Source organism: Eleutherodactylus coqui, chromosome 2 (genome assembly GCF_035609145.1).
Source record: "Eleutherodactylus coqui strain aEleCoq1 chromosome 2, aEleCoq1.hap1, whole genome shotgun sequence".
NCBI classification, from domain to species: Eukaryota; Metazoa; Chordata; class Amphibia; order Anura; family Eleutherodactylidae; genus Eleutherodactylus; species Eleutherodactylus coqui.
The window spans coordinates 327,888,308-327,909,067 of record NC_089838.1 but is presented as its reverse complement, the minus strand read 5'-3'; the positions used below and the strand labels follow the sequence as shown (position 1 = coordinate 327,909,067).

At 49.0% G+C, this 20,760-nt stretch overlaps 1 protein-coding gene across 3 annotated transcripts in view; it reads left to right on the top strand.

Moving 5' to 3' along the window:
* Nucleotides 1-20,760, top strand: part of CHD3 (chromodomain helicase DNA binding protein 3) — a 75,708-nt gene that overhangs the window by 7,124 nt on the left and 47,824 nt on the right. Inside the window, exons 2-11 of one of the 3 annotated variants that reach the window (XM_066593817.1) lie at nt 5,553-5,680; nt 9,284-9,445; nt 9,524-9,645; nt 10,011-10,243; nt 10,405-10,529; nt 14,845-14,992; nt 15,138-15,322; nt 18,501-18,734; nt 18,911-19,114; nt 20,315-20,520. In XM_066593817.1, coding sequence (XP_066449914.1) covers nt 5,553-5,680; nt 9,284-9,445; nt 9,524-9,645; nt 10,011-10,243; nt 10,405-10,529; nt 14,845-14,992; nt 15,138-15,322; nt 18,501-18,734; nt 18,911-19,114; nt 20,315-20,520 — 1,747 coding nt within the window. Of the gene's footprint in view, nt 1-5,549; nt 5,681-9,283; nt 9,446-9,523; nt 9,646-10,010; nt 10,244-10,404; nt 10,530-14,844; nt 14,993-15,137; nt 15,323-18,500; nt 18,735-18,910; nt 19,115-20,314; nt 20,521-20,760 lie in introns of all 3 variants that reach the window. The other 2 variants (XM_066593818.1, XM_066593816.1) reach the window with 2 other exon arrangements.

Here is a 20,760-nt window from a genome sequence, read left to right as displayed (position 1 = left end):
CCCTTGTGATCTGCGGATCTCCACACCACATCTTGAAGAGTCTCCTCAGCTGAATCTGTTAACCCCTTGTGATCTGCGGATCTCCACACCACATCTTGAAGCGTCTCCTCAGCTGAATCTGTTAACCCCTTGTGATGTGCGGATCTCCACACCACATCTTGAAGCGTCTCCTCAGCTGAATCTGTTAACCCCTTGTGATCTGCGGATCTCCACACCACATCTTGAAGAGTCTCCTCAGCTGAATCTGTTAACCCCTTGTGATCTGCAGATCTCCACACCACATCTTGAAGAGTCTCCTCAGCTGAATCTGTTAACCCCTTGTGATCTGCGGATCTCCACACCACATCTTGAAGAGTCTCCTCAGCTGAATCTGTTAACCCCTTGTGATCTGCAGCTCTCCACACCACATCTGGGAACTGTTTGTAGATACTGGGTTTGGTATTTCCATGTGGCGATCAGCCAGCCCCCCGCCCTGGGTTGTATTACAGACCCCACTTCTCCCGTCTAGCTCACTCTTCTCCCCCAGGGTTCCTCAAGCATCTGATAATCACTGCCAGACCTGAACATTACGAGCTCAGATTTATGTCTCTGCACTCGGGAGGAATGCGGCGGGCGGGAGAATTAAAATACGTAAGGCGATGCAAAACTGCTGTATGGCGTGAACGGTACTGCAAGCGGATAGTAGCGGGCAGTGCGAGGGTCTTACAGACATCGGTAACGGAGAAGGACCGCAGCACAAACCGGGGACCTAAAATCCACTTGTATTTATGTACATGAATGAAAAATGTACTGAATGCATCGAGTCTTCTAGACCCCGGGACGCAGTGTACACTGATTGGCCACTTTATCAGAGACCCCCATTTAGTCCTCATGCCCACGGGCGGCTCGGATTCTGCATGCAGGAGCCCGCAGGACCCTGTGGGACTCATCTTACCCGTCCGGGTCTTCTACGGATCTTCTCTTTTCTTCCCTGCGGATGTGTGCAGAAGCGCCGGTCGCGCACCGCCGCACATGCGCAGGATTTTTTTTAAAACTCCTGCTTTGCCGCAGATTCCACGGCCCATCTGCAGTTTAATTGTGGACGGGCCGCGGATTGGATGGCTTTCATTGACTTCAATAGAAGCCGTCCGTGCGGGAACTGCAGTGAAATGGAGCGTGCTGCGATTTGTTTTCCAGACCAAAAGGTCAACAAAACAAGTCCACGTGCTTAAATTCCGCCGCAGACGCCCATGATTGTCTATCTGCGGATTCCACAATCCAAGTCCGCCCGTGGACATTGGGCTTAAACTGAAAGGAACACCTAAGGTTGAAAACAAAAACACCTCCTCTATAAAATACATACATGAGGCCTACAATATAAGGTAGATCCTCTAGGGTTGTCCAGTTATAAACAATTGATGGCCCATCCTCCGGACAAGCCATTAGTACATCGGTGGGAGTCTGCCGCCTGCGAATCCCATTGAGTTGATTTCTGCAGATGGCTCCGTTCCCACTGCAGTGGCCAGGTGTGGTACTGCAGGCAAAGTTCCCATTGACTTTTGGTCCTGGGTCAGAATTTTGTGCTTAAAAGGACCTGCCATGTCCCCCGGTCTGCGGGCTTAGACGTCGCTGACGTTATTGCAGCTTTTCTTTTCTCCCTTCTCCCCTTATTCCCCCTTATTGAGTCCCGATAGATTCTGGGGCTTTGAATTCGTTGAGTAGACGGTCCCCACCGCTCACCGTCCATTGAAGACGTCAGATTTGATAGACTGAGCAGTGGAGACCACACTTGATTTAAAGCGCCAGGAGGCAAATCTAATGGCACTCAATATGCGGAAACGGGATGAGGGGGCGAAAGAAGGGGAAAAAAGCAGCAGGGCCGCGGCTCCATTAGTTTCAGTGGGGCCGGCGGAGATCGCCGAGCGCTTGAACGCCTAATTACGGCCATTCTGGATGCCCGTACGGCATATACTTGTGTACCAGCAGTGCGGCGCTCGGGTTTTGCTGATTGGCGCCTGTTATCAGGAAGGAAATCGCTCTCAGACCTCCTCGTACATTAAGACTGCTGCTGTTAAAATTAAAAAGCAATTATGATCCCGACAGATGGAGGGAAGCAGCAGCAGCGCTCCATGCATGGTTTTTTTATTGGATCCTAATTTCTGGGGTTTTTTTCTGCAGCTTTTTCTTCAAGCTGATTTTTTTTTCAGTAGATTTCAGCTTGTTGGCAATTAATTTGGAATAATAAGGGCAGAGCTAAGTAAGAGAAAGGGGGCACATGTAGGGCGTCGTAGCCCCCGGTGACTGGTGTCGTGCCCCCCCTCAGGACTTTAGCATCCTCATTGATGTGTGTGTGTGTGTATATATATATATATATTCTTCCTCTAACACAATCCATTGGACGTTACACTGAGCCCCTTTATCAGCCCCCATCTGGTAGCCTTGGACTCCAGCAGTTTGTGTAGATTCCACTGGGTGATGGCATCTTCTGCGGACAGGAAGCTTCCTGCCGTTTCCATACATTAGGTGGCGGTGCTGACGTGTTCTGACCAGCTGACAGGAAGGGGTCATCAATTCATGCTGCTTGCGCCAAATTCTGGCTCCCAGCGACACGGTGCAACAGAAATCTGGATTTATCTGACTAAGTGATGTTTTTCCGCTGCTCACTGATACAATTTTTGCCCATTGGAGTCTCGCCTTTCTTTTTCTCTCAGGGTGAGTTCACATGTGGTGGAATTTATGTGAACTTTCCATATCAAATTCTGCATAAAAAACACGTCAAAATCGGCACCATTGCTGCGAATTGTGAGACGGATCCGCAGCAGAATTCACTCCTTCAATTATGTCACCTGAGCAACCAATCAGTTCCGACATCGCAGTCCTTTTGGTCCTTCCAAAGTCCACAGATATAATATCATAAATAGTACATAGTGAAACCCCTATACAGACACCATACACATAGTTTGCCCTGTAAACTGCACCCCAATGCTCTTTTTGCCAAAACATGAATTCTCTTCATAGGAGGGCTCAGGTACTTTTAGCGTATTATAAACTGGAAGCATAAACTCTTTTAAAGGGATAGTACTTGTCATCTCTCACTGACATATACATCTTGTTCTGTTCCTTCTTCAATTCCTAAGATTTTCAGTGTCTTTTCCTACTTCTCTTATTTGGTGTAACCGCTACATACATAATCATTAATATGCATGTAGGAGCGTCCTCACTTACAGAACGTATCGCGTCCGGAGCGCCCTCACTTACAGAACGTATCGTGTCCGGAGCGTCCTCACTTAGAGAACATACCGCGTCCGGAGCGTCCTCACTTAGAGAACGTATCGCGTCCGGAGCGTCCTCACTTACAGAACGTATCGCGTCCGGAGCGCCCTCACTTACAGAACGTATCGCGTCCGGAGCATCCTCACTTACAGAACGTATCGCGTCCGGAGCGCCCCCACTTAGAGAACGTATCGCGTCCGGAGCGTCCTCACTTACAGAACGTATCGCGTCCGGAGCGCCCTCACTTAGAGAACGTATCGCGTCCGGAGCGTCCTCACTTAGAGAACATACCGCGTCCGGAGCGTCCTCCCTCACAGAACGTATCGCGTCCGGAGCGTCCTCCCTCACAGAACGTATCGCGTCCGGAGCGTCCTCCCTCACAGAACGTATCGCGTCCGGAGCGTCCTCCCTCACAGAACGTATCGCGTCCGGAGCGTCCTCCCTCACAGAACGTATCGCCTCTGGAGCGTCCTCCCTCACAGAACGTATCGCCTCTGGAGCGTCCTCACTTACAGAACGTATCGCGTCCGGAGCGCCCTCACTTACAGAACGTATCGCATCGGGAGCGCCCTCACTTACAGAACGTATCGCGTCCGGAGCGTCCTCACTTACAGAACGTATCGCGTCGGGAGCGCCCTCACTTACAGAACGTATCGCGTCGGGAGCGCCCTCACTTACAGAACGTATCGCGTCCGGAGCGCCCTCACTTACAGAACGTATCGCGTCCGGAGCGCCCTCACTTACAGAACGTATCGCGTCCGGAGCGTCCTCACTTACAGAACGTATCGCGTCCGGAGCGCCCTCACTTACAGAACGTATCGCGTCCGGAGCGCCCTCACTTACAGAACGTATAGCGTCCGGAGCGCCCTCACTTACAGAACGTATCGCGTCCGGAGCGCCCTCACTTACAGAACGTATCGCATCCGGAGCGCCCTCACTTACAGAACGTATCGCGTCCGGAGCGCTCTCACTTACAGAACGTATCGCGTCCGGAGCGCCCTCACTTACAGAACGTATCGCGTCCGGAGCGCCCTCACTTACAGAACGTATCGCGTCTGGAGCGCCCTCACTTACAGAACGTATCGCGTCCGGAGCGCCCTCACTTACAGAACGTATCGCGTCCGGAGCGCCCTCACTTACAGAACGTATCGCGTCCGGAGCGCCCTCACTTACAGAACGTATCGCGTCCGGAGTGCCCTCACTTACAGAACGTATCGCGTCCGGAGCGCCCTCACTTACAGAACGTATCGCGTCCGGAGCGCCCTCACTTACAGAACGTATCGCGTCCGGAGCGCTCTCACTTACAGAACGTATCGCGTCCGGAGCGCCCTCACTTACAGAACGTATTGCGTTCGGAGCGCCCTCACTTACAGAACGTATCGCGTCCGGAGCGCCCTCACTTACAGAACGTATCGCGTCCGGAGCGCCCTCACTTACAGAACGTATCGCGTCCGGAGCGCCCTCACTTACAGAACGTATCGCGTCCGTAGCGCCCTCACTTACAGAACGTATCGAGTCCGGAGCGCCCTCACTTACAGAACGTATCGCGTCCGGAGCGCCCTCACTTACAGAACGTATCGCGTCCGGAGCGCCCTCACTTACAGAACGTATCGCATCCGGAGCGCCCTCACTTACAGAACGTATCGCGTCCGGAGCGCCCTCACTTACAGAACGTATCGCGTCCGGAGCGCCCTCACTTACAGAACGTATCGCGTCCGGAGCGCCCTCACTTACAGAACGTATCGCGTCCGGAGTGCTCTCACTTACAGAACGTATCGCGTCCGGAGCCCCCTCACTTACAGAACGTATCGCGTCCGGAGCCCCCTCACTTACAGAACGTATCGCGTCCGGAGCGCCCTCACTTACAGAACGTATCGCGTCCGGAGCGCCCTCACTTACAGAACGTATCGCGTCCGGAGCGCCCTCACTTACAGAAGAGATTCGCCGCTGGACTTCGCAAAGCCCGTGGACAGGGGGCCTAATTCTGTCTCTTCCAGGTGAAGCTGTATAGGAGTTGGCTCCACAAAGGTTGGCACCCAATTCTCCGAGGCCCACTAATGTCATATCTGCCCAGATTATATAGTGATCCGTCATCCCACACCCATATTAGTCTGCAGTACTGGGTAGATTTACTGTTCTGGACTCTCGGGAATTGGGTTGACGACTTCTTTTTGTCAGCTGTTTTCTTAGAAGCAGAGGGGTTTACCGACTGAAGGACCTGACAAGCTTTGACTCGTTGCGGATCTTTTCTGCTTTACAATCTCACAACTGTAGTTGTCCTTTAATCTGTTTTCCAGCAGAGGATGAAGAGCTGTCTCCAGCCCCGTCACCCCAGATCATCACCAAGAAAAAGAGGGGACCCAAGAAGAAAGAGAGAGACAAGGAGCGAGCCCCGAAACCTATAAAGGAGCGCAAACGCAAGAAGCCGGTAGGGGATTTTACTCTTATTTCTGTTTCTCTTTCGGCCGCCTTCACACGGCTGTCAAAATCACGTGAGATTTATGCGTTGCGAGACGCACAAATATGAACCCCATTCTATTGAAGGGGTCATACACATGAGAGATGTTTTTCTGCATTTCACCGAGATGCGATGCAGGTAACAAATGGCGGCATGTTCTATCTTCCTGCCTGCTCTTGCATCACAGCCCCATTGTTCTCAATGAGGCCGGTCGCAGGATCGCACCACGTGTTAGCGCACGCCATGCGATGCGTGATCTCCCATTGAAAACGATGGGAGAAATTCTGCAATGACAGCCACGGTTGGGAATTGCTTCTTCCCCGGTGTGATGTGCGGCTGTTTTGACATGAAAACTCGCCGCCTCGGGGCATTCACATGGTTTGGGAGCGGGATTCATGCCCTCATATCACGCTTGCCCGTGTGAAGTTAGCCTAAGGGATAAGTGAGGGGGAGAGACTTTAGCAGCGCTAAGGTCTCTGCCCCCGGCCCACAGAATTCCAGGCTCTGGCAAGAAAACTGGAGATTTTGCCGCGACTTGGTCGCGGCTTTGTCTTGTGCATGCAATTTTCGGCCATGATATGGGTGCCTGATAACCACAGCGCCCGTGTGAAAGAGCCCTCAGGCTGTGTAAACGTCAGCCGCTCAATCTTTGAGCGACTCCTGTTAAGGCCTCATGTCCACGGGCAAAATATGATTTAAGATCCGCAGCGGATCACCCGCATGCGGATCCGCATCCCATAGGGATGCATTGACCACCTGCGGGTCAATAAAAGGGAATTTTTAAAAAAATGGAGCATGAAAAAAAATGGACATGCTCCATTTTCATGCGGGTCTCCCGGGCGGACGGCTCCCACAGGCTTCTATTGAAGCCTATGGAAGCCGTCCAGATCCGCGGGAGACCTAAAATAAGAATAACTTACCCGCAGCGGACCGGGAAGTTCTTCTCTTCTTTACGGCTGGAACTTCTTTCTTCGGCCGGGCAGATGTGCCCGGCGCATGCGCGCGGCACGCAGCCGACGTGTCGAGCACATCCACCAGCCGAAGAAAGAAGATCCAGCCGTGAAGAAGAGAAGAACTTCCCGGTCCACTGCGGGTAAGTTAATTCTTATTTTAAGCGCTCATGGAGAGCGCTTCCCCCTTGTCCATGAGTGGAGAATCATTGCGATTTGCTGTGATCATGCTGCGATTTGCCGCGAATCTCCACGGTCCTCCGTGGTCAGCCTATCTTATCAGATACGCTTACTGTGGATGGAGACAGATGGGCTGGGTTGATCTCCATCCCGTTCCGCTTCTATTCACAAAATGACTTATTGTTCCTGTGTAAGGCCTGTTACACACGGGCTACAAAATGCATGTAGGTGAAGCCCATGGTTTGCAACGGGTTCTTTCACATGAGAGATGTTTTGTAACCCGAAAGAATCCTTTAGAAACCACGAGCCTCACATACATGCGTTTTGTAGCGAGATTTTGTAGCCCGTGTGTAACAGGCTTAAGTGTGAGAAACCAAGTAATCTTGTAGATATGATACCTTTTAATGGCTAACAAAAATACATGATGTTATAGCGAGCTTTCAGTATATGTCGCCCCCTTTGTCAGGCTTATGAATGAAACTAGTTTTGGATGGCACATAGTTATAACATACAGATGCGGAGGCGGACATTCCTCTTGATCTAAATAAATGTTCACACAGAAATTTGAGACTTAAAAAACACAAACCAGTCTGAGCAGCGAGACAAACACTAAATCAGTTCACTAAGCTGAGGAATGTGACAGTTTTATGATGTCTCTTATCATAAGAAGATGGAAATACTACCTCAACAGCACCACCTATTGGATGGAAACATTCTTACAATCAATTTCTGAATTTTTGTGAGAAAAACCTGCATGTGTGTGTTATAATTATGTGCCATGTATCATTTATTAGCCTGACGAAGGGGGCGAGATACCGAAAGCTCGCTGCAACGTCATGTATCTTTGTTGGCCAGTAAAAGGTCTCATATCTACAGGATTCCTTGGTTTCTCTTACTGAGAACACTCACACATTGCTCTACTGGCGACACCGGACCAAACCTTTTTTTCATATAAACAGGCCTAAAGCACAAGAGTGATCGCTGCTGGGACGGCCGTCGGGCACTAATGCGCCCAACAGTCGTCCCGTGTAAAGCTCCCTTAATGGCCCTTTTACACTAGCAGATTCTCTGCCAAGAACAAGCGCAGTTGATGTTTTTGCGAATCAATCTCCACTCGTTCAGCTGCAATCACATGGAGCAATCGGCAGTAATGTATGTGCCCAGATGGCGACTGTTCAGGCACATATAGTTCCATTACTGTTGTTAACACTCGTATGTCCTTGTTTAACAGAGTCATGTGCTGCCGACAACCGATAATTTGTTGGTGTCGCATACAAAATGTAGTCACCCAACAAATGAGCTCTGGCTTGTTGGTCAGCTGATTGCCGCCACCTTCAACACAGGGCAGTGATTAAGTGAACAAGCATTTGTTTCCAATTCGGCCCTTTTAAAGCCCTTAACGAGCCTTGTTTTATCTTCCTGCTCTCACTTGCAGCTCCACCTCCCCCTCCCCCTCCCCCACACAGACACAGGAAGTAAAACCTTTCTTCCTGCACCTTCAGCCTAATAAATGAGCGCCGTTTTAATTCCAGCATCGATTTCAAGTTTTGACTCTTGATTGTAACATGATAGCATCAGCTCTTACCCGTATATTCTAGTTCCGACGGTCGTTTTGAACTGGATCATATTTTCCTCCAGCAGGTTTCGGGGTATTCTGTAGCTTCCAAATTGTATAGTGTGCACACATCATCGACCAGATCAGACACAAGTTATCAGTCTCATGTCCAAAATGGCTCTCTGGGCAGGAACATCCAGACAGCCTCTTTTATTGAAAGACATAACACCTGCTCTTTATGGGCATTTAACAGATTACATCAGTAACATATATATATATTCTTATTTGCTGGGTTATATAAAATTCCTCGCCTCCCCCTCTCCCCACCTCTCTCAAGTAGGAGCCTTTGTCTTAACAACATGTGGTCAAAACTGAAACTGAAAGTATCTCTTTGTTGGAGAAGTTTCTGTGTGGGGGATGGGAAAGGACTGGGGAAACACTCAGTATTGAATACAGGTATACATGTAGTACTAAGACTTTTAACTCTCAGAGGCTGCTTGTGGAACATATATATATATATATATATATATATATATATATATATATATATATATATATATATATATATATTAGGCTAACATTATAACACACATCTTTCACCATGCCATTGTCCAGCAATTACTATAATGAAATTATGCAGTCATTAGCCTCTAAGAGTTAAAGTCACTACAGCTGCGTAATACATCTAGTTTAGTACAAATCAATAGACATTTTACACTGACTAATTATCATGTCTATCACAGTTTAACGTTGTGACGCCTTACATAGGTGCTCGCCAAACACAGGGTTAATCCAGAGAAGGGGGGTTATCCTATAGAATTCTGTAGAACAGATGTCATACTATTCCCACTAAATGTATTAATCTCCGCCTTTTACCTGCTGTTTCAGGAGAGCGATGACGACCTTAATTGGGATGAGGGGATTGGCGATCACGTCTCCCCGGATAGTGACGGTGAGGCCGGAGGAAAGAAAAGAAAAAAGAAACATAAAGAGAAGAAAGAGAAAAAAACCAAGAAGAGGAAGAAAGATGAGGTGGTGGAAGAGCGCAAGGTCCGTCTTCGGCGCCCTACGGATGTGCTGCATGGTGGCGGCGCTGTACCCTAACAAGTGTCCATGCTGTTCTCATAGGTGGAGCAGAAGTCCTCGGCCATGCTGCTAGCCAGCTGGGGGTTGGAGGACGTCGATCACGTGTTTACAGATAATGATTATCATACACTAACTAACTACAAAGCCTTCAGCCAGTTTATGAGGTACGTCAGGGGGTCATGCATCGCTTTGTGTGTCGGGCTCTCATATATATATATGTGTGTCACCCTCCGGGATAATGCACCTTCATTCTGTCTGTCATTGCATCACCCTGCAGGGGATGGGGCACACTCATAGCTCCCTTTTATATGTGTTACCCTTCAATGGGAGGAGCCTATGCATAACTCCATTCTGTCTGTCACTTTGCTCTTCTGCACGGACGGGCTTACATCTCGCTTCTGTCTGTCACCTTGCAGCAGGTCTGTCGCTCTCTGTCACTCTGGATGTGATAGGCTTCTATTCCCCTGCATTGTGTCACCCTATAACTACAGGGCTGGACCCATGGCTCTTTGTCACTGTGTACCCTTAGGCCTCTCATTGCCAAGAAGAACCCCAAAATTCCCATGTCCAAGATGATGACCATTCTGGGTGCCAAGTGGCGGGAATTCAGTGCCAACAACCCTTTCAAGTCATCACCCGCGGCAGTGGCAGCGGCGGCGGCAGCAGCTGCAGCAGCAGTGGCCGAACAAGTTACCCTCCCTGCTTCTGCCAGCGTTCCCCAGGCAATGCCAATCCGCAGAGCCAAGACCAAGGAGGGCAAGGGTGAGCCCTGAGGAGCGACTGTTCCCTGGCAAAGCATGACATGCCCCTTATTTGATCTCTGCAGCGTCAATGCCTAATGAATCCTTGCCCATTCCTGCAGAGCACTGTCACCTCACCCCCATCTATTCCGTGTCGCCTGTTCACTATTATTTCTATCTCAGGTCCAGGCCATAAGAAGCCGAGCAAGAGCACCCGGGTGTCTGAGCCCAAGAAGAAGCCTGGCAAAAAGAAAATGACGCTGCTCAAGATTAAACTGGGGGGAGTCAAACGCAAGGCTGGCAGCTCGGTGAGTAGAAAATGATGGGGTTTTTTTTTACAGATGGCTGTGTATTCGGGCCAACTATTCCATGGACTGCACAAAGTCCCATAATAGCCTATGAGACTATTCAATGGACCATGTGAAAAACAGCCATTTCTTGTCCTATTGCCATCCGTTTTCACAGACAAGAATAAGATTAGCAATATGCAGAGTCCATGGCGATTGGACAGCACACAGCCGTGTAACCTTGTGTGCTGACCAATGTGAGTTGCACTTGAGTTTGTATTCACCAATAATAATGCTCACATTCGGCTGTTTCAATAGGTTACATGGATAAGTGGCACAGGGACATGTATGGCACCGCTTATCTCTGGGAAAGCATGTAGAGATAGATTTTCTTTCATACTCCTAAGACCGTCTGACCCCATTGAAATCGTCCATGATCCGTCCACTCTCATGTTACTTTCTGTGGCTTGGGGAATTTTGCTTCGGGTCTCCTTTTGTATTTAGATCTATAAACACCCTGTATATACGATCATGTTTGGATGGTGCCCAATAGACGCCCAATGAGATATTAGATGCTGCCAAATGTCACACACTGGTCCCAAAAGGGCTCCACACTGGTTAAAGGGGTATTCCCAGCATTAATGTATTTATAAAAGAGGGATTATGCTTGAAACCACTCTTAAACTTCTGCTCCCTACTACTCAGTGGAAGGCTGTTGCTGGGGTAAATCCGTGTGCAGCCAATGAGTATGAAACTCTTAACTGTGTGTCTGCAGCCTTCTACAACTTCAGGGAACAGTTCAGGAGATAAGATTTGTTTTATTAGACATTTAGGCCTCATGTCCACGGGCAAAAGAAGAATTAAAATCCGCAGCGGATTTTAACTCTTTTCCTGCACGCGGATCCGCACCCCATAGGGATGCATTGACCACCCGCGGGTAGATAAATACCCGCGGATGGTCAATAAAAGTGATTTAAAAAAAAAATGGAGCATGAAAAAATCTGGACCATGCTCCATTTTCGTGCGGGTCTCCCGTGGGGACGGCTTCCGCGGGCTTTTATTGAAGCCTATGAAAGCCGTCCGGATCCGCGGGAGACAAAAATCGGAATTTACTCACCTGTTCCGGATCTTCCCTTCGTCGCGGCTTCATCTTCTCTCCGTCGCGGACGGATCTTTTTTCTTCGGGCCGGCGCATGCGCGGGGCACGAAACCGACGGAGAGAAGATGAAGCCGCGGCGAAGGGAAGATCCGGAGCGGGCGAGAGGTGAGTTAATTCTTATTTTTATGCCTCATGTCCGCGGGGCAGGAGGGACCCGCTACGGATTCTCCATGGAGAATCCGTAGCGGGCCTGATTTTCCCCGTGGACATGAGGCCTTAGACACTGTCACTCAGCGGCTGTTAATCTGCCGTGTCACTGACTGATCTGACTTTGGGTTACTCCTGAGAGCAGCACCTAGGGTACTCTGGGTTTTCACCCTTCAGCCCCTATTAGGGGGTCTGGACTTGGCTACAGGAACCACCTATGTTGTCACCCCAGGTGTACAGTGACAACTTAGATGGACCGGTCAGAAGCATCGCAGCATGGTACCGGAGGAACAGGCATAGCTATAGTTGATAACACAGGCCGAGGTTGGGACAGGCCAAGTTCTTACATAATGGTGAGATAAGCTGAGGGTCAGGGCAGGCAACAAACGAATGAAAAGTTGTCAAAGTGCATCCAAGGTTGGGACGAGGGGAAGGTGGACAAGCTTGGTGAACATGCATGGGTAAAAACTAGTAAAAAATACTAGTAACTTTACAGAGTCTAACAGCACCCAATGCCCAGGTACCCTCCAGTAGGGAAGGGTGGCTTAAATGGCCTGGGGAACATTTGGATTGCCTGGAGAAGAGAAAGCCAGGCGTGCAGACTGGCACATTAAGAGGTGGGCTGGGCACACGGGTACCGTACAGGTGGCACTGACAGCATAGTTGATGGTGCTGTGCAGGGGACACCAAAGATGCTTCAAAACCCGCACCAGATGGTGTGAGTTTGGAGGCAGGCTTTCTGCAGCTGATCTGTAGCGGACATTCCCCTGGACATCCGGCCCGTCTGGACCCAGCCTAACCCTCTAATCAGCTGAATTCACTTTCCACTGATCCGATCTCTCTTTATGCCCCGCTGTGAAGAGAAGCTGAATAGAGCTTCTTGTTAGAGGGTTCGAATTCTGACCAGAGAGATAAGAAAATACCAGTGCAGAATGAACCGAAGTGATTACAGGGTTAAACGCCAAGACATTCCCTAGCAGCTATCTTCAGCTGAACAGGAGCGAGGCAGCGGTTCCAGAGTGATCTCCCGCTGGTCTTTGTTTTATTGAGGAAGCAGTGACTTTTTGTACTGCGGATGACTGGCTGCAGCAGCCATGTGCTATACTACTGGCATCATGGCTCCCATCGCTGAGCAGTAATGCCAGTAGTACAACATGTGATCCCTGTGCCCACTGACTGGCTGCAGCAGCCATGTGCTGTACTAATGGCATCATGGCTCCCATCGCTGAGCAGTAATACCAGTAGTACAACATGTGATCCCTGTGGCCACTGACTGGCTGCAGCAGCCATGTGCTATACTACTGGCATCATGGCTTCCATGGCTGAGCAGTAATGCCAGTAGTACAACATGTGATCCTCATGGCCACTGACTGGCTGCATCAGTCATGTGCTATACTACTGGCATCATGGCTCCCATCGCTGAGCAGTAATGCCAGTAGTACAACATGTGATCCCTGTGGCCACTGATTGGCTGCATCAGTCATGTGCTGTACTAATGGCATCATGGCTCCCATCGCTGAGCAGTAATGCCAGTAGTACAACATGTGATCCCTGTGGCCACTGACTGGCTGCAGCAGCCATGTGCTATACTACTGGCATCATGGCTCCCATCGCTGAGCAGTAATGCCAGTAGTACAACATATGATCCCTGTGGCCACTGACTGGCTGCAGCAGCCATGTGCTATACTACTGGCATCATGGCTCCCATCGCTGAGCAGTAATGCCAGTAGTACAACATGTGATCCCTGTGGCCACTGACTGGCTGCAGCAGCCATGTGCTGTACTAATGGCATCATGGCTCCCATCGCTGAGCAGTAATGCCAGTAGTACAACATATGATCCCTGTGGCCACTGATTGGCTGCAGCAGTCATGTGCTATACTACTGGCATCATGGCTCCCATCGCTGAGCAGTAATGCCAGTAGTACAACATGTGATCCCTGTGGCCACTGATTGGCTGCATCAGTCATGTGCTGTACTAATGGCATCATGGCTCCCATCGCTGAGCAGTAATGCCAGTAGTACAACATGTGATCCCTGTGGCCACTGACTGGCTGCAGCAGCCATGTGCTATACTACTGGCGTCATGGCTCCCATCGCTGAGCAGTAATGCCAGTAGTACAACATGTGATCCCTGTGCCCACTGACTGGCTGTAGCAGCCATGTGTTATACTACTGGCATCATGGCTCCCATCGCTGAGCAGTAATGCCAGTAGTACAACATGTGATCCCTGTGGCCACTGATTGGCTGCAGCAGTCATGTGCTATACTACTGGCATCATGGCTCCCATCGCTGAGCAGTAATGCCAGTAGTACAACATGTGATCCCTGTGGCCACTGACTGGCTGTAGCAGCCATGTGTTATACTACTGGCATCATGGCTCCCATCGCTGAGCAGTAATGCCAGTAGTACAACATGTGATCCCTGTGCCCACTGACTGGCTGTAGCAGCCATGTGTTATACTACTGGCGTCATGGCTTCCATCACTAAGCAGTAATGCCAGTAGTACAACATGTGATCCCTGTGGCCACTGAGTGGCTGCATCAGTCATGTGCTATTTTCGTTGGATCACCCCTTTAATCTTTTGTACGATTATTGTATTACAAGTGAAAGGTTTGACGTGGCTTGGTCGAGGATGCACTTGTTACATAGTTAGTTTTATCTTCCTTCAGTTATATCCTCTTCTCATATACCAAAATACGATAATAAAAATAAAATTCCACTAATTCAGCACCGTGATCCACAAAATAACCCAACATTGCATTAGCAGGAGCTGACCCTATACTCCAGCACTTCCTCAGCGTCTCCACAGCGAGGCAATGGCTACACCATGCGAATACTGCCATATGTATAGATGCAGGATGTTCGGCTGACTAGTTTGGAGTGTCCTATAATCCAGCACCACATTCATCGTGCCGCAGTATTGGAGTTGTACACTGTGATCCGCCATGTCATTGTTGTTTGAAGACCTTTTCTAGTTTTTTCGTCCTTTACCATGTTGTTACTACTTGTGATGTTGTATCCCCACAGAGCGAGGAGATGGAGCCACCAGAGGTTTCAGACATGGAGGATTCCAGCGTCCACAGCTCTTCTGCGCCTTCAGACAGTTCAGGAAGAGTAAAGAGAAAGAGAGGGAGACCAGCAGGAAAAAAGAAGAAGAAAGGTAAAGTTTGGAGAGGTGAGAGAACTGGAAAGAAAGCCGCAGACAGACACCCGTACATAGGACAAGCCGCGACGACAGCGAATCACTGTGGCCATGAGGCAGATTCAGTCGTTGGTCGGTCTGTCCAGAAGCTTCTCACTTTCTCTTTTTTGCACTTTAGTGGTCGTGGAGGAAGGGATCTCTGCAGGAGAGGGCTATGAGACAGACCACCAGGACTACTGTGAGGTCTGCCAGCAAGGTGGCGAGATCATCCTGTGTGACACCTGTCCCCGGGCTTATCACCTGGTGTGCCTAGAACCAGAGTTAGAGCGTGCCCCCCAGGGCAACTGGAGCTGTCCCCATTGTGTAAGTAAAGAGGGCCACAATCAGATAAATGGGCGTCTCATTCTTAAACTTTGTAGTATTTGTTGAGCACAGTTTACAAAACTCATAGGCCACTGAAGCTGGAGACTTGTGGCAGGCTTCTGATACCGCTGCTCTCAAAAGGCGGCGCATCAGAATGAAGCCGCTTAACGGCCGTCATCAAAAGGCATATAGGGAGCCTTTAAGGGGTTAATCTACCATATAATGTACTCAAATAGTTTAAGAATAATTTTAGGGCGTTTGAAAATGGGGGAAAAAATGCAGTTTCACCATTGTTTTTTTGGAGTTCATGATGCAGTAGAAATGACTTCAGACCGCTTCTGTCGGCACATTGTGACCCACCCCCCACATTTGTTTTTTATCTTTCTGTCGATAACGCTGTGTGAAATGTGGTTTTTGCAAAGCCTGGCGTAATTTCTATCGGTACCATTATAGGATGAATGAGACTTTTTGATCACTTTTATTCAATTTTTTGGTAAAGGCACTGTTGCAAAAAACCCACAATTCTGGCATTTTGTATCTTTTTTTTTTTTGCCTATGACCTTCACCATCCAGGATATATGCAATATTTTAATAGTTAGGACTTAGTCCTCATGTCCACAGGGAAAATCAGGCCCGCTACAGATTCTCCATGGAGAATCCGTAGCGGGTCCCTCCTGCCCCGCGGACATGAGGCATAAAAATAAGATTTAACTCACCTCTCGCACGCTCCGGATCTTCCCTTCGCCGCGGCTTCATCTTCTCTCCGTCGCGGCTGGATCTTCTTTCTTCGGCCCGGCGGATGCGCAGGGCACGTCGGTTGCGTGCCCCGCGCATGCGCCGGCCCGAAGAAAAAAGATCCGGCCGCGACGGAGAGAAGATGAAGCCGCGGCGAAGGGAAGATCCGGAGCGGGTGAGTAAATTCCAATTTTTGTCTCCCGCGGATCCGGACGGCTTCCATAGGCTTCAATAGAAGCCCGTGGGAGCCGACCCCGCGGGAGACCCGCACGAAAATGGAGCATGGTCCAGATTTTTTCATGCTCCATTTTAAAAAAAAAATCACTTTTATTGACCATCCGCGGGTATTTATCTACCCGCAGGTGGTCAATGCATCCCTATGGGGTGCGGATCCGCGTGCGAGAGAAGAGTTAAAATCCGCTGCAGATTTTAATTCTTCTTTTGCCTGTGGACATGAGGCCTTAGGGGGTTTTTTTGTTTGTTTTAAATGGGAAAAGGGTGTTCTTAAAATTTTTATATGTTTATTTTTTAAATATTTTTAAACCTTTTATTAAACATTATTTTTACAATATTGACTAGTCCCCGTAGGGAATTTGAACTTGCAGTAGTTTTATCAATATATTGCAACACTTCAGTATTGCAGTATATGATACCTTTAACATTCGCCTATTAAAGTGAATCGGTCAGCTTATAAATGCCGTCCTATCTGTGGGCATCCTGTTATAGAGCAGGAGGAGCGGAGCAGATCGATATATAGTTTATGGGGAAAGGTCCTGTGTAACTTATATTTCATTCATTTATACCTTTGCGCATTATGAGCTGAACAGTCCAGTGGGCGGTCCTATCAGTGATTGACGGCTATCTGTGTATGACTGTACATAGAGGGGTAGCTGACAATCACTGATAGCTCCGCCCACTGGACTGTTCAGCTCAGCATGAGCAAAGGTTTAAATGAATGAAACACAAGTTATACTGAATCTTTCCCCATAACACTATATAGAAATCTGCTCTATAACATCATGCCTGCAGTTTGGACAGCATGTTTAATCTGCCAGACTCGCGTTAAGCCCTGACAAGGGCAGAGCTTAATAGGTTTTATTCCATGGCAGTCCTGGGAGCCTTCATAGGGCCATGGCTGCCATTGCAACCATTGGCTACCTGTGATCACACTACAGGTGGGACGATCTACTTAACTTTAAAATGACCCACCCAGTCCAGCAGCCACGATCCAGTCCTGCAGTGGTCACATGCCATACACCATTCACATCGCTGGCCTCAGCGGTCACATGCCATACACCATTCACATCGCTGGCCTCAGCGGTCACATGCCATACACCATTCACATCGCTGGCCTCAGCGGTCACATGCCATACACCATTCACATCGCTGGCCTCAGCGGTCACATGCCATACACCATTCACATCGCTGGCCTCAGCGGTCACATGCCATACACCATTCACATCGCTGGCCTCAGCGGTCACATGCCATACACCATTCACATCGCTGGCCTCAGCGGTCACATGCTGTTCATGCACAGATGCGTGATTGGCGGTCACGTGAATGATGAACGGCACATAACTGCTGCAGAAACTTCCAGGATTGGACCAGGGGTCATTAAAAAGGGGAGTTGTAAATTATTTCTAAATCTGCGAAAACCCCCTAAAGAGGGCTTGTAATGCCCTAAATCAAGGGTGCCAGCTGCATAGCTTTGTAGCCGTGGCTCTGCTGACTCTATCTCAGAATTTCTTTTCTCTCTACTCCCCTACATATCTTCTGACCAAGTCCTAGTGCTGTGAACATGTCAGTTGGGCGGCCTCCATTGATCACTGTCAGTGGATGACATCACATTTGATTAATAGTTAGTGCTGGAGTCCGCCAACTTGACAGATCCAAGCTGCCGAGAGCTCATGAGTCTAAGTATGGGGCGATCAGAGGGGAAGAGAGAGAAAATAAAAGCTACAACAGTCAGCGGGGCCTCGGCTACAAAGCTATCCAGCCGACCTGAGCACATGGCAGGTCCTCCTTAAATGATAAATTTCTGCCTACCTGCGGCTGCCACTAGGTGGCACTCGCTGCACACAGACTTAAATAGCTCCCATCGAACTCTAGAATAAATTTGGTAAGCTCCCCCTAGTGGTGGAAGATTATAGCCAGAATTATATTGTAGAATTACTGCTGTGTGAAGTAAAGCAGAGGATTTGGAGCTACGTTTTTGAAATCCGGAGCTCTGATGTATTTTGAAATCCAGCACAGGATATTGGACCAAGAAACAATATTGTGTTACACGTCGGACCATATTGCTGCTTGGCTTAGCAACTCCTCTGGGGTGCAGAAGCGCAGCTGCCTAATAGCAACACCTTTTCAGCAACTACCATAGAAGAAGTAAAATCAGATGTCAGCATGCAATGTTCATGTCATTAATATGTCCACTTCTGGGTGGCAGGAGAAGGAGGGAATCCAGTGGGAAGCCAAGGAGCTGGAGGACGAAGAGCTGGAGGAACCTACCAGGCGAGATAGGCGGGAAGAAGAAGACGACCACATGGAGTTCTGTCGAGTGTGTAAGGATGGAGGGGAGCTGCTGTGCTGCGACGCCTGTGTGTCCTCCTACCACATCCACTGCCTCAACCCTCCGCTGCCGGACATCCCACACGGGGAATGGCTCTGCCCACGATGCACGGTGAGAATCGGGATGTTATCAGTCAACTACAAGTGTTGCTGGGGGCATCCTGTGACCAGTGACATGCTTTATAATATCCATGTAGCTATTATATTTGTGTAGCTCCATCCAGCAGGTTTACATTAATAGATATAGTCCACTTATAATATCTCACTGGTCTTTCTGTTGGTCTGCAGTGTCCAAGGCTTAAAGGTCGGGTCCAGAAGATTCTGCACTGGCGTTGGGGGGTTCCGCCAGAAGGAGTCCCGCTTCCTCAACTACCCGATGCTGCTTCAGATCAGGAGCCCACCAGAAGCCTGCAGGGGAGGTCGGAGAGGGAGTTTTTTGTCAAATGGTCAGGAATGTCCTACTGGCATTGCAGCTGGATCACAGAGCTCCAGGTTCGTGTCTTCATCCGCCCCTGATCCGTTTTTAGAGTGCACTCATGAGCTGGTCGTAGAAAGTCCATGATAAATGTATATGGTACACAGACAAACGGTCATATGGAAGACAATGAATACAATAAGATGCCAAACTATTCACACCAAGAACAAGACCCCTTCGTCAATCCAGGCTCGTCTTGGTATTTATTTGGTCTACGCTGACCACTTTATTAGAGACCCCCATCTAATGGCACATTGGACAACTTTGGCCTACAGAACTGCTGTAGTTCTTCGTGGCGTCCATTCATAGGTATCTGAGGTCCCAGGATGTGGAAAAAACATTCCCCACGGCAGTACTGCACCTCCATCAGTCTGACAGGAGGGGATCTTCAATTCATGCCGATTGTGCCGAATTCTGCCCCTCCCATCAGCATGATGCAGCAAAAATTTGCATCCGTCTGGCCAGGCAATGCTTTTTCACTGTTCAGTGACCCAATTTTTGCAATCTTTTGACCACTGGGGATTCGCCTTTCTATTTCTTTTAGATAGCAACGGTGCTGGAACTGGTCGTCTGCTGTCAATGTCTGTCCGTGAGAAGGAACGTCAACTTGTTCGGACATGTTACTTTGTGCTTCAGCATTGTATTCGGCCGCTCTTAACTGTGCAGCGCCTATTGGTCAGAACGATTCCTGACCTCCTCTTCTGACCCCTATCAGTGACATGCTCTTTCCATCCACAGGACCTCCTTTTGCTGGATGGTTTTCTCTGTATACTGTAGTCAAAACCTGCCCCCAGCTAGTCCAGCACCGATGACCGGCCTCGTTGGAAGTCACTCAGATTGCCCGATTTTCACATCTAATGTGGATTCACATTTAAACGGATCCACCTAAAATTTGTCATGGCTCTGATTCCCTTACAAGGAAGTGCCAAATGCTGGGGGCTCTAATAAAGAGGCCAGCGGTATATTTTCCTGCTGCCCACATATCCCATAGTGTTATGCTTAGCATTCTGAGTTTTCTCACCACTTCTGCTCCTCCTTTTCTCTTAGAGCATGCAGTCTCACTGACACAGAAGCTGCAGCTGCATCCCCTTCCTCCCCCCCCCCCCCCCTACTACTGTTTACCCTACTCCTAGGGATGAATTTCTTTGTCAGTGTCTTCTAGGACATTACTCACCGCTCCCTCTTCATCATCATGGTTCTGCTTGTTCTGCTTTCAGCTGGAGATATTCCACACTGTCATGTACCGCAACTTTCAGCGGAAGAATGATATGGATGAGCCACCGCCTTTTGATTACGGCTCAGGAGAAGATGAAGGAAAGAGCGAGAAGAGCAAAAATGCTGAATACTCTGACCTGGAGGAGAGGTTCTACAGATACGGGATCAAGGCCGAGTGGATGTCTATACAGAGGATCATCAACCACAGGTGAGAGGGATCTTGTAAGTCTTGAACTAGACCGATGTAAAGACTCCCTACAGTCCTTCACATTCACAGACCGTTTTGTAATCCTCCCAATACATGTAAAATGGAGCAACTTTACAAGAGGTCTTACTTAAAAAAATTTCTTAACATTTTTGTTTCTGTGCAACGTAATCCAGCAGTCTTGCATCCTTGTACTTCCATTTGTCCCTTACTTTGTGCTGTGCTATATTCACCAATGTTGGA